We start from the raw sequence: 16944 nt of genomic DNA on the forward strand, positions 1-16944 counted from the left end.
ATGCTTACTGTTTTCACATTTATATTGGAATAGGCAGAGAAGTCAAGATATGTAAGAACCACAAATGCTCTTATCTGAATTGTTTAGCACTCTAATTTCCACAACATAGCAGCCATGGATAAGAAAAATATAATGTAGAGGCACTGCTGACTGCAAGAAAGAAGTCAGCGCTGAAATCCTGCCTTGTGCTTTCTGTAACTCTTCAGCCATGGATCCTGAGTCGTGTGCAGGACACAATGCTACCTGCAGGTATCTTAGGAGAATCCTGGTATTTCCTTTCCTCTGAAAACACATCTACTACTAGGGAAGGATTCCTCCCAAGGGAGAATTACACCACTACTCCCATTCTTCAACACATCTTGTGCTCACAGAGGTATAACCTCTGGTAACTAATCACTTTCATCCAGCCACCTGTGCTTACTAACTGATTTAATACAGAGCCAAATATTAAAAAATCACGTTTATTAGATAATTATGCACCTCACTAAGAGGAATCCTGCAGTATTTTAATGCACCTTTAAGTGGAAGTCAGTGAAATTCCTAACCACATCTTGAAATATTTTTGCAGTAGGCTTACAGTGAGGAGATTCTCCACTCAGGATCACTCACTCCACCAGACTGTGGCAGAGATTTGGCCAGAGCCAGAGAGCTGTGACCTGGCCCCACACCAGTCTCTGGGTAAAATGTGCTGCTGCCACCTACTGCTACTCTCGTGGAGCCTCAGCACTCAGCTTTCCCAATTAAGCATGGCCCCGCCAACACCCTTCCAAACTGAGAAATGAAACTTACCTGCAGGAAGATCTGCTGCAACCTCTCTATACAGCTCTTGTACCAGGGTGTAAATACATCAATTCCACCAGTCTCGCAGCGCACTAAGTGCTCCGTTAACAACATAATGAAACGCTGCAGTAGAGGAGAAAAAAACCCAAATTCATTCAATCTCATCAAATTAAAGAAGAATCCTAATCTAAGGTGAGAAGATCTGAGTGTTAGAAGTTTTGAACAGCACTGTAAGAATATTTATTTTGTTTGGCAAATACTGAATTTTGTATGAAAACAACCATTTACCTTCTGGTTGTTCAGGAAATTGTGTGCTAGCAGAACTCCTCTCCTTCTAAGCACTTGAAACTCATCAGATCCTACTCCAAACCAGTCTTTACGGAGGGATGATCTGGATTGACTCTAACCAATGATAAAGTCATCAACCCCTTCCCATATTCTTATTCCAAGAAAATGCCCAAGATAGTAGTGATGCTGAAGGCTTGCAAATCAAGTAACTTCAAAACCTAAACCGAGAAGAGACTTTGACCATCATTACCTGGAATATAACAAGAAAGAGATTCTTCTGCTCACTCTGGGCTGACTCTACTTTTTCCTGCAAGCGCTCTATCTGCTCTTCCAGCGGTCCATCTTCCCGATCAGTGCTTCGGTCATCATCGTCATCATCATCATCACTGTCTCGCTGTAAATGACAACAACACAGGACTTAACCAGTAATTTGGCAGGTGTGGATATAATTTAATTCCCCCCAATTCCACATGTGAAAAGTTTTCTGCAGGACAATTGAAGAACAGCACACAATTCTGGATAAAAATTTGGTAGAAAAAATGTTAATATGGGAAAGCCCTGAAAAAAAATTATTAGCAAGATTTCAGAGAAACCAGAGCAAGCATAGAGGTTCATGAGATTTAAGGCGTTTTTCTCCAGGAAGGTACTGTGGCTGACAGCCCAGATGAGGTGCCCCTACACCAGTGGCATGCAGCATGGGCAACAAACAGGAAGAGCCGGAAGCCACTGTGCTGCTGGATAGTTATAACCTTGTTTTCACTCCTGAAATTCAGTGGGATGATCCTATGACTGAATGGTCCAGGCTGTTCAGCAGGCACATGGGGATAAAGAGACACAGAGGGATTGCCCTCAACATCAAGAACTGGATCGAGTGTGAAGAATCTTTGAAGAACAGCCATGAGCAAGTGTAAAGCTAGAGGGTGACAGTCCCAGCTGAGGCAGCAAAGGGAGCCTTTGGTCGGTGTCTGTGACCGGCTCCTGACCAAGCAGAGACTGCTGATGGAGCCTTCTTGCTCCAGCTGCAGGAGGCAGCCTGCTCACAGGCTCTGGTGCTGCTGGGGGACTTCAACAACCCCTGCATATGCTGGAAAAGTAGCTGTAGGCAATCCTTGAGATTCCTGGAGTGCATGGAGCATACATTCCTCACCCAGGAAACAGCCCTACAATAGGGGAGGTGTCACTGGATCTGTTGGTCACCAACAAAGGAGTCTAATAGGGAACGTCAAGCTAGGAGGCAGTGATCATGCCTTGGTGGAATTCACAGTCCTGAGGGATATGGGTTGGGAAAGGAGTCAAGAGAGGCCCCTGAACTTTAGGAAAGCAGACTTTCAGCTTTTCAGGACCTACTCAATGAAACTGCCCTCAGGGACAAAGGAGAGGAACAGAGCTGGCAGATCTCCACAAGAGAGCAAGAGCTTGCAATTCCCAGGAGCAAGGAATCAGACAAGGAAGGCAGGAGACTGACATGGCTCAGCAGGGCGCTGCTGGTCAAACTAAAACAAAAGAAGCAAATGCAGAAGCAGCACCAACAAGGACATGTAACCTGGGAAGAGCATACCTGGTGGGGTGGGGAAGGCCAAGGAAAAGCTGGAACTGAACCTGACAAGGGACACAAAGAATAACAGGAAGGTATGCAAGCCAGAAAAGGGAGTCAGAGAAGGTGTCCCCTGACAGACAATGGTGGTACACTGAGAAGAAGGCTGAGGAACTCAAGCTTCTTCAGAAGAACTTCTTTTGCTGCCGTCTTCAATCATAACCCCTCTTCCCACATCTCTTGAGTGGACAAACAGCAGGATGGGGACTGGGGGAGCAAAGTCTTTCCCAGTCTAAGTAAAAATCAGGTTCATGGCCACCTGAAGAACCTAAAAGTCTACAGGTAGAATCAATGAGATGCATCCTAGAGTCCTGAGACAACCAGCTGATGTAGTTGCCAAACCACTGTCCATGACATTTGAAAAGTTGTGGCTGTCAGATGAAGCCCCAGGTGACTGGAAAAGGGAAAACATTGTACCCATCTTCTAAAATGGTAGAAAGGAGGACTCCTGTAGCAACTGATCTGTGAGTGTCACCTCTGTGCCTGGGAAGATCATGAAACAGATCCTGCTGGAAGCTGTGCAAGGCACATGGAGGACAGGAGATTGTTTGGGACAGCCAGCATGGCCTTACCAAGGGCAAGTCCTGCCTGACCGACCTGCAGGCCTTCCATGATTGAGTGACTCCACTAGTGGACAAGGGAAGGGCAGCAGATATCATTTTTCAGGACTTTGACATGGTCCTCCACAACATCCTTCTCTCAAAATTAAGAGAGAGATGTATTCAATGGGTGAACTGTTACATGGATAAGAAATTGGTGACATCCAGAGGACAATGGTCAACAAATGCAAGTCCCAGTCAGTGGGACATCAGTGACCAGTCGTATCACCCAGGAGTACTGGGACCAGTGTTATCTTGATTAATGACAGACAAAGGAGTCAAGTACACCTGCATCAAGTTTGCCGGTGACACCAAACTGTGTGGTGCTGCTGGCACTTCTGAAGGACAAGATGCCATCCAGAGGGACCTGGATAAGCTCAAGAAGGGGTCCATAGGAACCCCATGAGGTTTAATAAGACCACATTCAAGGTGTTGCACCTGGGTCAGGACAACCCCCAGTATCAGCACAGGCTGGGCATGAACAGATCAAGAGCAGCCCTGTGAGCAGGACTGGGGTTGCTGTGGGTGAGAGGCTGGACACGACCCAGCCATGGGCACTCCCAGCCCAGAGAGCCAAACGTGTCCTGGGCTGCATCCAAAGCAGCGTGGGCAGCAGGGGAGGGAGGGGATTCTGCCCCTCTGCTCTGCTCTGGTGAGAGAGATCCCACCTGGAACCCTGCACCCAGCTCTGGGGTGCCAGCACAGGAAGGTCATGGACCTGCTGGAGTGAGTCCAGAGGAGGGACACCAAGAGGATTAGAGGGATGAAGCACCTCTCTTACGAGGGAAAGGCCAAGATGATTTGGTTTGTTCAGCTGGAGCAGAGTAGGCTCTGAGGTGATCTAACTACAAGAGCACACAGTGGTGGAACATGGATGAATGGCCTTAAACTGAAAGACAGTAGGTTTAGATAAGAAATAGGGAAGAAAGCAATGGAACAGGTTGCCCAGAGAAGCTGAGGATGCCCCTGGGACTGTTCAATGCCAGACTGGATGGAGCTATGAGCAAGCTGGTCTAGTGAAAGGTGTCCCTGCCCATGGCAAGGGTTTAAAACTAAGTGATCACTGAGGTCGCTTCCAACCCAGGCCATTCTATGATTTCACGGTTTATTTAAGGCAAACACAGTGAAAGGTAATAGGCCTGCTAACTTTATCATTACATGGTAACGAACAACTTTATTTTTAAAAACTGTCTGGCATAGATGTTTTTCAAATTGTATCTACTGCAGCAAGACGGGTAATTAATGGAATAATGTTCTGAAATCTTAGTGCTTTAAAAATAATGCACCTGGCACAAATTCTCTCCTGCACTTGGTGCAAGAACTTAAATGAATCTAGCTGGTTAGCACAACAGGAAGGCTGAAGACTGGAGCAAGTGTTTTGAAGTGCAGACTCCCTATATTCATGATCAAAAAGACTACTCTCAAGACTAGAAGGGGTCAGCACAGAAACTGATCTACTAACTAGGAACAGCATGCTTCACTGCATCAAAAACAACACAACACCACCGCCACCCACAAAATACACCTAAGAACCAGCTCAGGTGACTAAGTCTTAAACAAGACTACAAGGCATATAAGAGGAAAGACAGGATCTGATGGATTATGGTAAATTCAAACACAAGACACTGCTTTAGTATCAAATAGTTGTTTCTGTGCAAAGACATACATAAATTACCAGCTCAAAATTTTAAATATCTATAAAAGAAACATATGTAACTTGGGATAAATGTCCTAACTCACCTACAGCATAGGAAATAAAGTTCACAACTACAAGACAGGTATAGCTCTGAATCCGTATAAAAAATGAAAACATACCAGAGTAACTGAGAATACAATTTTATTCTCTCTATAGGGACTTGCCTTTTTCCCCATCTACAGAGATTTTATGAACTCAAAACACTGAAGACCAAGACAAAGCAAGCAAGTCTTGGACAGCCTTCATGCTGGGGAAATCAAAACTTGACAGCATACTTTCTCTAAAAGTAGTGGTCATGCAACAGAGCAACAGCCTGCAGAACTACTCACTGTTGCAAAAAAATGTTTCTTCCTGGCACAATACTCATTTAAAGTACTAAGTAATAAAGAGCTGCAGCAAGAGACAAGGACAGAAATTAAAACACTGGTATATTTAAAGATGCCAGAGAAGCTCTTTGCCTCATAGTAAGATCAATGATTGCACCTAAGTCTTCCATAATTACAGACGTTTATTAACTGTTCATCAATGTAGACGAGGAGGCAAGCAGGATGGCTGCTGCTGTGAGTGGAGGAAACAAGATGAAGGGGCTGGGATGAACCAACACTGGCAAGCTGACAGTTATTAGTGATCTCTCAACAGAAGCTTCTGGACAGATGACTGACTTGACCTCTTTTCAAAAAACATTAGCAAACTCTGTGTCACATTTTGACACTCAACTCAACTCAAAATTTTGGAGCTAGTTAAGGATTTTATGCAGGTAAACACACAGACCTCAAAGAAACACAGAAATTCTCTCTTGCTTTCTGTAAATCAGCATATTTATAAACTGACTTAATTCTGTCATAACTAAGTATTGCATTCAGTCAAGCTTCCTCAGGCCCTATCTTTTCCAGCTGCCATAGAAGAACACTCACTCCATTTTACTGGCTCACTTGAGACAACGGAATACAACAGCAGCTGCTTCCTCATCAGTTGCTGTACTTAATGCAAGATCATGCAACTGTATTCAGGAAAATAAGCTGGAAGAAAAGTGCCATATCAGTGTCATAATCCAGCAGCATCCATCAGAAGAACAGTAACAGCCAACTTAATTGCAAATAGCTGTTTCTGTGCACTTCTGCATGGAAGCCACAAGAGCACTCTTTAACAGAACTTACTATGGATAATTTGTAACGGTTTTTACTATTCTCTAATAAGGTAACTGGAATCCAGATTAGAAGGCAAGCGGAATAACATGTTCATATTGGAAGAGAACATTGTGAGAGAGAACTTGAACAGATCAAATATGTATGCACTCCCTTAGAAGATTTTACTAAATTCTGAAATTACAGCTAGGACCAAGAACATGCATCTGATTTTTGATGTCTCAGTGCTACAGCTGACCACATCTCTGCAGACATGCTTCCTGAAGAATCATATGTTTTCAGTCCTTCTGAAAACCAACTGTGTGTCTGTACATCAGGATGCAGGCTTCTATAACTTGGTTTAAAAGTTACCAACAAACTACTCACTCTTTTGTGCTGCCTGGCCAATCTTGCTTTGGTCTCCTCCAATTCTTTGTGAATCTTCAGGACATGCTTATTCATCTTACGGATTGTGGAATGTAAGATCTCCCAGATATAAAACCTAGGAAATACATACAGCTCAAACCACCACATTACACACTACTTGAAAATAGGAAACTAAATGTAGTTTCTTAACAGGAAAATATAAGTGGGAGAATTAAAAAAATCTATGTATCATTTAAGGAGACACCTACGAGAGTGAACAAACACTCAGCATACAGGTAAACATATTTGTAATGCAAGAAATCTTAACAACCAGTTCTTGCCTATTTGCTGCAGTACACTTCAGAGTAAGAGTTTATTTCATGTACACACTGCAAGAGTATTAACATCAAACTCAACTCCTCAGATTGAACAGTTCTTCCAATCTCAATATGCAATCCATCAGTGGTGGTACAAGTTACATACCAACCCCAATGGCCAGGACCGTGCCCAGACAGCAGCAATACAACACACAGCAACTGTCTAAGAACAGCTCCACTTCAGTGGGCTTAGACACTACTAGCAAAATAACATGCTAGCAGCAACACTGCACTGTCATACCAACATTCATACCCCAACTCAAGAAGAAAAACATTTATGCACATATTTTGTAGAAAAGGCAAAAGCCTAAATGTACCTTATTCTACTAGTGAGTTTTCAAAGATTGAACTATGTACTGGCAAGTTAAAGTAACAAATCAAAGACAACCCAAACCAAGTTCTTGTTACCTGGTAAAGTCATGTGCCAGCTCTGAAGAAAAGATCCAGTTTGCTACTGCAGCACAGTCAACAATTTGCGTCCGAATCATCTTGTCCACGAGCACAGCAATCATCTGTATTTTGTGAAAGACAATACACACAAAATCTGTGTAAAATATTTCATCCTCAGATAAAACCAGAGATGATTCGATGCAATTCCACATCAGTGGTATTACTGACTAATTCTGAATACTTTAACAAGCTGGGGAGTCTAGTTTAAAACATTACAAATGAGGGGATCTGTATCAATTACATAAAGCATTCTAACTTTGTTACCAACCATACCTACTTCTGAAAATACCACTCCTTGTTAGCACACATACTCCCATACAAAAGCAAAAAATACAAATAACCAAATTGGAACTGAGGCCTTGAGAGACATGAGTGCTACTATTTGACATCAAAGTACTCCAACCAGAGCACATATACCTGTCAGAGCACCATTATGAAGGAGCTGCTGTTAGTCTACTCTCCTTGAACTGCAACAGCCCTCAAACATGACAGTAAGCTTTTCTCTACAAAGCCCATTAACTTCAGGACAGAATGAACGAGCATCATGGAGTCAATGGAAAGGCTTACTTGCTACAGGCACTGCCACGATTCTGAGGCAGGCAACTGCAAAGAGTTACTGACTAAAGAAGATGCAAGCCGTTCAGAAAAAACGGCTTATCTTAGTTACTCATGTGATTGAATGCCACAGTATCGAAGAACCACAGCCTGCACTGTATTTATCCTTACAACCACCTGATGTCATATGAGGAAGTGTAACAAAGCTCCTTTTAAGGAAGGAAAATTAAAATAACTGAATGAATCATACAGAGGACTCAGCACTCAACTTTCAAGTCCTAGGATAGTATCCTATGCTCTATTTATCTTTCTGCATTGCCAGGAAGGATTTATGATTATTTAGCCTAGTCTTCCAAAAAACACACATCTAGGATCTTGAGAAAGTATTTAATCCCAATGTTAAAGTTTCTCTTTTTGAAGTCATCACCAGCCTGCTTTAAAGTCCAGGGACTGCTGACTCCTGCTATTAATCACTATCTGCAGCACAGACCACTCATTAGTGCTTTAAGCATATAAGCATTGTTGGTCTGAAACAAATCAAAGGATGTTCCCACAGACATAGGAGTAGGGTGAACAGCCTGAAAACAGACTCTGGACAAGTGTCCTGCTGTGAAGGCACCATTCCTTCTATGTGACAAGGATGTTGAGGACTTGGGAATAGGAAAAAAGCGCTTGATCAGAAGCAAAAAACACTGAACTGCAGTAAAAGCAAGAGAACAAAAGTTCCATGACTAAGTAAAACAGCAAACAGTAGACTTTCCTAAGTTTTGCACTTGAGATTTTTGAAAGGGATCTTGATTTATTCTTAAAAAAATAACATGACAATTTACTCTGGGTTTGAAACCTCCATCTCACTTTGGTAATGCTGTGATATAAAGGAATGAAGAGGAAGGCAGTACAGATATTACACTGCAGTAATGAAATTTCTTCTGATCCAGTTAAATAGCAGCAAAAAGTAGGTCAGACTGTATAATGTCAGATTTTCAAGGTCAGTAAACTGGGTAGTAAGTTAAATATATGTTTTAAAAAATCCTCCTTTTAAGATGTTTTTAAGAGTGGCAACAGCTTGCATAGGGATCTTCTAGGTGCTCATTTTTTCCACTAGAGACTGGACCACAGGCCTAGTAGCAGATGCTGGTTCTTAGTGGCATCACTTCATATAGTCTGGCCTGTGCAACTTAGAGGTACTTTCCAGCACAGAAATCCACTTTCCAGCAACACAGACAAACCAGCAAGGGATACATGAAGTAACTAATGCAGGCAAAGTCAACCTGAATTCCTCATTGATTTCTATTAATAGAAAAATGACAGCTAAGGTAAAAACACAATTGTTGTGAAGAAACTGAACAGCTTAAACAACAGAGGCATCTTTTATATGTCTTTTAAGGTGTTATCTCCCCTGGCTCGAGAGTGAACATTATCACAGCACCATCAGACTGATCTGCTCTAAACAGTGACTACTGCAGCTCTACTCACCCTGCCCACACACAACAGTGACTCCAGCATAACTCTTGTGTAGTAACTGGGCAGCTTCCACTAGCAATTGTTGAGAGGAAAAAAAAAGCCTAAAATCCCTGGGCTTCCACACTTCTAGGTTGTGGCCTGTTTTAGATATGAGACCTACATCTTATTTAAATGTACATATTTATATTGCTTTCCAACTTTGAATAAAACCATGGTTTCAGCAAAAGTTATTCTCTTGTTCAACAAACAGCAGACCATGAATCTGAGTATTAATGACAGTCCTTGCCCTTTCACAGTGAAAGAAGCAGCACCACTGATGGTACATATTTTGTGTTCAACCTCCATTTTAGTAGTAGTAACACTAAATACACCCTAAACTTTCCTTAAAATGACAACAGACAAATTTTTTTAAAGGATATAAAAGAAACAATACATTTTTTCATTCACAAATGACCTCTGTGAGCTAAAACTCACAAAGATCCTTGACATTTCAGCTTCTTACCTGTGGATGATTCTTCCAAACCTCATACACAACTCTCAGAACATGAAGCTTCCCCTCATCACTTTCAGCAAGTGTTTTGAAGACTTCATGAAACCTTTTAATAGAAGTAAGTAGTCACTAGATAGCTGGGACCAGGTCAAAAGAGCAGCACATGTAAGGCAAGCAGTTTAGATTGGCCAAAAGAAAATAACGTGACAATCTGCAGCATTTCTTAGAGAACTATTCCCTGTAAAATATTACCATCCTGAGCCAAAATAGTCTACAAAGAAATGACATCTCCTAACAGTAACTTATATGCCAGTGGTGAACCTACTTCCTGAAACTAGGCTACATTTCTCAGGCTCTCAAAAGCAGGAGGCACTTTTCTGCTTCATGTGCTTATCTATACAAAGCTGAACCAAAATTTACTGCCTTTTTAGCCTTAGACCTTCCTCTTAACGTGTTTCTCCAACTTAGGATAAGTGTCTGAAGTGCCTCTTTTCCAAGAAGAGGCTGCAAAAAGCATCTATTTTAGCAGTTACTCTGACTGCTACACTGCATTCATAGCCCAGCTTATTGTAATGTAACTATAAAGCATAAGAGGCTCTTCTTGATCTCTTGGCTGCCACTGCTGTTGTGCAGCAGAGAAAATACCATGGTCTAAGTATTTGAATCACCCTGCCTCTTTTACTCCTGACTGCAGGTTACTACCTGCAGCTTCTTATCAACATTGCCTCTGTAGAGCTTCCAGGAGCATGATTTTGTAGTAGTTTTATCTATTTTAGGGACAGATAGAAAAACAACTCATAAAGATGCATGTGACTACCTTTCATATAACAAAACCACATAAAATCAACTCCAAAACACAAAGGATTAAAAATAGCATTCTAATTTTGCTAAAACTGGTGCAATAAATTCTTTGCAGTTTCAACGTATCTTTAAGGGGTAAACTCCAATGGCTTTTCGGATGGATTTTACTCTGCTGTGGTAGACAGAAGAAATTAACAGCAGACTGTTTTGAAGTTCGATATTTTATTTTTCTTTCCTTTTTTTAATACTAATGTAATTGTCCTAGATTCATATTCATAGTACAAGATACTGTGATGGAAGCTACCCATTACTGAAATGTAGAGAAAATTCCTTTTTCTTTGCCATAATAAGCAAATAAGCAATACAAAAATGATTTTCCAAACCTGTCTCATTTACATCACATGACTACAATGTATACATTTCTGTTAATTCCATTCATAATGTATAATACATCTATATGTATAATCTAGGATTTACACTACCATTCCTTCAGTAAGCAATGTCATTAGCTCTCTTAGTCATATTGCTTTGTGGAGTATCAACACTGCTGAAGCTTGCACTCCACTTCTTTTACCATGCATTTCACTGTCAGAATTAAACTGTTCTGTGAGCCCCAGAATAGTGCACATATTATACTTACTTTGCCAGGGCACTGAAGGAGTGGCTAAAAGACTTTGCAGCTAGATGGAGCAGAGTCTGAACAAAGACTTCTATTTTCAGAGGGTTGAAAGTAAATCCTTCACCTGAAAGTTATTTGAAGATGAAACTAATAAATACTTAAGTAAAGCATGTAAGCTACTCATGCAGCTGTAGAGGTAACTTATGGTTTTAGCTCATTTCACAAGAGTTCCATCAACAGAGTTCTGCGGGGTTGAGCAAGGAGCTAGTAAAGACTCCCACAAAATGTATTGTTACAGGCTCCAATTTTGCCATGGAGAAGATGTGCAGCAAGCTTCCTCACCAACATTGAATTCTATCAGAGACACAGCCACACCACCAATGTGTGATAGCACTGATGGCAGCACAGAAAGTCAGCAAAGGAAACTGCAGCTGTGCACCAAGATGAGGGCCTGGGAAGGCCATGAAGATAGGGGTGTGGGTGAGGAGGGGGGAGGTAAGGATTATTAACGTAGAGAGGCCAACCACTTAGGATATAGGAGAAAGGTCCACCAGGCATGTACAGCAAATATGGCTACTATGGTGAATGGTGTCAGGTGCCCTCCTACAGCTCTAGACAGGCAGAAGGAAGAGCATTAATTAGTGGGTAATGCCCAAAGCAAGTGAGGAAACATGAAAGTGGATCCCAGGGAAAAAAAAAAATCTACCGGATCATGGTTTCTCTCTGCCTGTGTATCTGAAGCCTTGCAAATACTACAAAAACAATTAAGCATTTGCCATTGTTTAGATAACTTCTAACTCTCTAAATCTCTCTCATACCACTCACTCCATAAAACACTCAGGCTTTAGGAATGAGTGGTGCCTGTGGCTGCAAAGCCAATGGGAACGTGAGCAGTCCCACCATGAGTTTTTATCTGTGGAACACGCCAGCCAGCAGGCTGGCTGTATAATGTGTTGTGGGACTGCCCTGAGTGGAGGGAAGCTCTTAGGGTAGAAGCACTAAATTTAAGAACTGCCCTCTGCAGCTGAAAGCAAAGGATATGTTAAATTCTTTTACTCTGTCAATAATTGCAAGAAAACACACAAGCACCAGGTCATCTCTTTTAGGAAAAACAGGCAAGCCTCTGCATGTAAGATGTTTACAAAAAAAATAGCAGTGGTGTATTTATTGCTAAATTGAAACCATACAGGTCTGTGAACCAATACATTCAGCTCCAAAGCACGGCAGATCAGTCACACACAGAATAAATGACAGCTTGTTAAAGTCTAACTGCTTGTATCTTACCATCATCATCATCCTGGTTTGGATTAGGTACATCTTTTAAAATGCCAAAGATTTCATCATTGCTGGCCTTGTTTTTAATTGCAATTGTTAAACAGAGTGCCACAGTATATCCAGGAAGAGACCCTGAACAAAAACAAACACAGGTCAAAAATATGGAAAAGCAACTAAATGAGCACTTTTAACATGAGTCTGCCCTGCAGAGAAAAAAGTACCCTTCCCAGTTACACCTAAAACTTTATGTTTCCAATATCACTGTCAACCTCAATATGCCACAAAACTGATCAAAACATTTTCTGCTCTTCATGTTATATTCAAAATTTGGAGTAAAACTTTTAGACCCAAGCTCAGGCAATCACATTTCTCACTAAATCTCTATTTCAGTTTCCACCAGGTTTCTAAAAATACAATACTTCTTTGTTTTTCTTCATTGTATCTTTGATGATGACACTTTTATGCTTAGGACTGTATTTACACTGAGCAATGAAAGGAATAATAAGGTCCCTCTCTACCTCAGTCTTTATGGTATCTGTTCCTTCTATACACTCATTAAATCAAGTTTACTGGTAAAATATTCTACTGCTTCATGAAGTTCAAAAAATAATTTCTCATTATCACTTCAGATGCAGATTTCCATAGTATTGTGCTCAAACTGGTGAAATAGATGAATTGTCCAATTCTAGACTTCTGGCAAATAATACTGCACAACACCATAGCCACATCAGCAATAGTAGCTTGATGTATCTGGATTTTCTTTGCTTCATAAGTAGCAGACAGGATTCTATTAGAGAAAAACAGGCTTAATACATATTAATTGCTCATGTGAAGCGTAATTATCCATACAAAAATCATGTATATTTATTTGATCTGTATTCTTTTCCATGAAGACGACTCATATTACAGTCAATCTAGTGTACTCCCTTGCTCTGAAATACTACTTCTTCAACTTGACCGCCAATAATTTTAATACTTACTATTGCTCTCATCTCCATATTTGTAAATGCACACTGGATTAGCAGGACTGAGGACAGAAAAACTTGCAGGAACAATGTCTATTATTCGCTGATGGTAGGAGAGTCTGGAAATAAAAAGTTCCATAGCAGTAAAATTAAAAAGGGAATAACACCACAGCTAATGACTCCTTTATAATGCTTTTTCTTTATTTAATGTTCATAGAACAAGATTCAGGATGCCTATATAACAGAATGGTAGTTTCTGCTGAGTAGTAAGAGCTAATAAACTAAACTTACTATGTATGTTTTCTATTTTAGTGTATGCTTTCTATTTTAACTCCATGGAGCTAGAGTTCCATCTTTGTACAATTTGCCTTGTGAAAAAGCTGCCTGCTAAGAAATTTTATGCAAAAACCTGTGACATGCTGCAGAAAACTAGTAAGATGTCAGTACTCAAAGCAGGAAAAATATTGAACTAGACATCTTCATTTTACTTTCCAGGTTCATTTCACTCCCACAAAGACTTCATTTGCTATCAGAGTTTTCAATGAAATGGAAAAAAAATGCATTTGCTGTACAGCACAACACTTTGGATATGGAATTCACCCAAACCTTGATTGTTTTCATATAAGATGCTGAATAACATAGGCTTTTCCAACATTTTGCTCTTTCTCTCTTGTATACCACCCTAATCTCAACAATTTTAAACCCAGACTACTTATCAGAAATACTGACTATGTAGTCTTGTTAGGTTTGGAGATTTTGTTTCTTTAGACAGTTGTTCATTAATTTAAAGTAAATGAACATCAGAGGCACCTAGAAAAATCAATAATAGAGTCTCGATTTTTGGTACAATTAATGGTCAGTTCACTCTATTTCTGTGCAGGCTGAATAGTTTCCAAGAATGTAGCCTAAGTTATATTTATTCCCATGCCTGTGATGAAACATGTCTTTATGTAACTACGGCATCCATGGATAGCTCACTACTGTCTGCATCACCTGTTTCTCCCTCTCTTTAGAGCAGTGTCCTACAGCAAGTAAACCAGATTAAAAAGCATATAGACTAATCTTTTACCTGAAAATTAATTGTAAGAACAGATGTACCCAAGACAACAGTCAAGTTGAAAGGACTCTGACAGTATTCATATGAAACTTTGCCTTGAATGCAACTATGGAAAGATCTTACTTACCTCATGCACTTTTCCAAAACTTCTCTCACAAATTTGGGTTTGGGTTTTTCAAGGTCCTGGGTAAGACAATCTGACCTATCAAAGGACAAAATACAATGGCTTTTAGCACAAGCATTTAGTCTTTTTAGTGTCTTTTTGACTTGGTCTGATAGTACAAAACATCCAGAGTCTGAAGACAATGGGGGTGCTGGACTATTGGAGTGTAGGCATTTTTAAGGCGTTAAGGCAAGTTAATCACTACTTCCTTATTGGCACCTGGCATTGCTGGAATCTCATCTCTGTGTGATAAATTTTCAAGTAACCTCCCTTCCTCCATCACATTAAAAATATTTTGTGGCTATGGCTAGCTGGATTTCCCTTTCCTTAGGAAAGGAACCTTGAGTGATTTCATAGTCTGTTTCTCTCTCAGCTTTTTTGGCTGATTTCAAATGCATTGCAGGTTAAGAAAAGCCTGAAATACAGTTACTTGCAAGATTTGTGAAAAATGGCACTTTGTGAGAGAGAGCACTGCCATCAAAGAATATCCAGGCAAACTAAAAAACTAAAATTAGTTAACTAATAATTGATTGCTTGTCAGCACAATGTTTAGTTAGCTGGGTTTATAATGAAGAATATCGAAACTGACAAATAGCTTTTAGGAACATAAGACAATTGTGGGCCTCCTCTGTTCTGAAACCAATTGAAGACAAGGAATGGGAGTTTACCAAGAGTTCATTTGTCATATTTGTATTGAAAAGGTAGAAAGGTAAGAACGAGGAAGACTTCATTTACTTCCTCATTTTGGGACCCATCCCCATGAAAGAGACCACCGACCCATTTCAAGGAACAAACTATGCATGCTTAATAGCTTTTGAAATTATTAGCATACGAAGCAAGGAATGGGATGTGCCAAAATTATGAATATGTATTTGTATTTTGGTATTCAATACTTGTATGGATAAAAGGGCTCTGTAATCACCTGGAAGCCGCAGCGTGTATTTGGGAGCTATCCCACATACTGCCCGGCATTGCAATAAACATACACTTTCTAACTTTAAACTGTTAGTGAGTTTTTGTCCGTCACAGTTGGATATCGGTACTAGATCAATATCCATATTTTTTAAATAAATCACTGCCTGGTCAGTCAACATGGATGCATGCCAGGATAGCCACCAAGCACTTAACTCCACAAGAGGACAGTGCAAGAAACTTAAGTAAGCTGAAGAACCCTATCAGAAGGGTGAACCCCCTGAACAAGGACTCTAAGGCAGATTGCCTACAGAAAAGCAGGTACAGTCACAGGCCATAGAAACTACTCCATGCAGGACTTGGCCTCAAGGGACTCTCCCTTGCTACATGGGTGTCTGGAATGGAAATCTCAGGGAACCTGTGCTCAGAACTCCTGCTAGAGATGCAGGTTCAAAATGTGGCAGAGTAAGAACAGATGGCAGGGCAAGCTCTGATGGAACTTTAGGCACTAGGATTTGGTAGGTGGGAAAAAGACCACAAGGTCTCAAGAATAAAAGTTATAATGAAAGGTTTAGGGTAGGGGAGAGAGCAAAACAACAGACTTGACTTCAGGATATGAAGAATCAGCACAACCATTGAAGTAAAGAAAAGGTATGAGGAGACATTTTGTAAAGTTCATGAGCAACTGACAAAGTGAAGGACAGATTACAGGGATCACATTTCTGCTTCCCCTCTTTAAGGAATGCATACGCTGTCTTGAGATATACCACAAAGCTCACCAGGGACAATACAGTGATTAAAGAGATTACCAAAATAATATGCCACTGAGTGCTGGTGGACAGATAACAAAAGGTCTCTGACAAGCTAGAGGAAAACCATTAATAAGCGCCACCATACTGTGACACTTCCTGAATGTGTTTGAAATATTAAGGTTTTAGCAAGGTTTTAAGATATTAAGGATTGAATCCAAAGGATAGAAACTTACCAGTCTTCCCAGCTCCAACGGAACTGAAAGTTGCTCAAGTGGTGCGAAAACCAGTTAATAAATCTTAATAAAAAGAAAAAAGCTGTTAAATGTGAGAAGTGCAGGAAAACTTTCAGTTGAGCTTTTCTTATAAATGCATTCTACTTTTCCAAGATGAGCCTAAACTCTTTAAGCTATTACAGCATTAAACAGGCATTTATTTGACAGATACAAAAGCCTGAATTTAGAGAGTCATAAAGATGTTATGGACAAATAGCCTGTCATGCATTTCACATGAAGAGATGAAGTATGTAACTACAATTAAAATGTAAACTTATTGTGAATACACAACTTTCACATTTTTAATGAGCCATTAAACACTCTCCTACTCAATGCAGACTTCAC

At 40.4% G+C, this 16944-nt stretch overlaps 1 protein-coding gene across 1 annotated transcript in view; it reads right to left on the bottom strand.

Annotated features, from left to right (window-relative positions):
• NCBP1 (nuclear cap binding protein subunit 1) overlaps positions 1-16944 on the bottom strand; it is a 30949-nt gene that overhangs the window by 2423 nt on the left and 11582 nt on the right. The window contains exons 13-22 of the mRNA XM_021537122.4: positions 16561-16623; positions 14628-14702; positions 13459-13562; positions 12488-12610; positions 11225-11327; positions 9796-9889; positions 7233-7336; positions 6469-6583; positions 1319-1462; positions 790-903 (exon numbers count right to left, since the gene is read on the bottom strand). Coding sequence (XP_021392797.1) covers positions 790-903; positions 1319-1462; positions 6469-6583; positions 7233-7336; positions 9796-9889; positions 11225-11327; positions 12488-12610; positions 13459-13562; positions 14628-14702; positions 16561-16623 — 1039 coding nt within the window. The remainder of the gene's footprint in view (positions 1-789; positions 904-1318; positions 1463-6468; positions 6584-7232; positions 7337-9795; positions 9890-11224; positions 11328-12487; positions 12611-13458; positions 13563-14627; positions 14703-16560; positions 16624-16944) is intronic.

The sequence above is a fragment of the Lonchura striata genome, chromosome Z (assembly GCF_050655825.1).
Source record: "Lonchura striata isolate lonStrDom1 chromosome Z, ASM5065582v1, whole genome shotgun sequence".
Classification (NCBI taxonomy): Eukaryota; Metazoa; Chordata; class Aves; order Passeriformes; family Estrildidae; genus Lonchura; species Lonchura striata.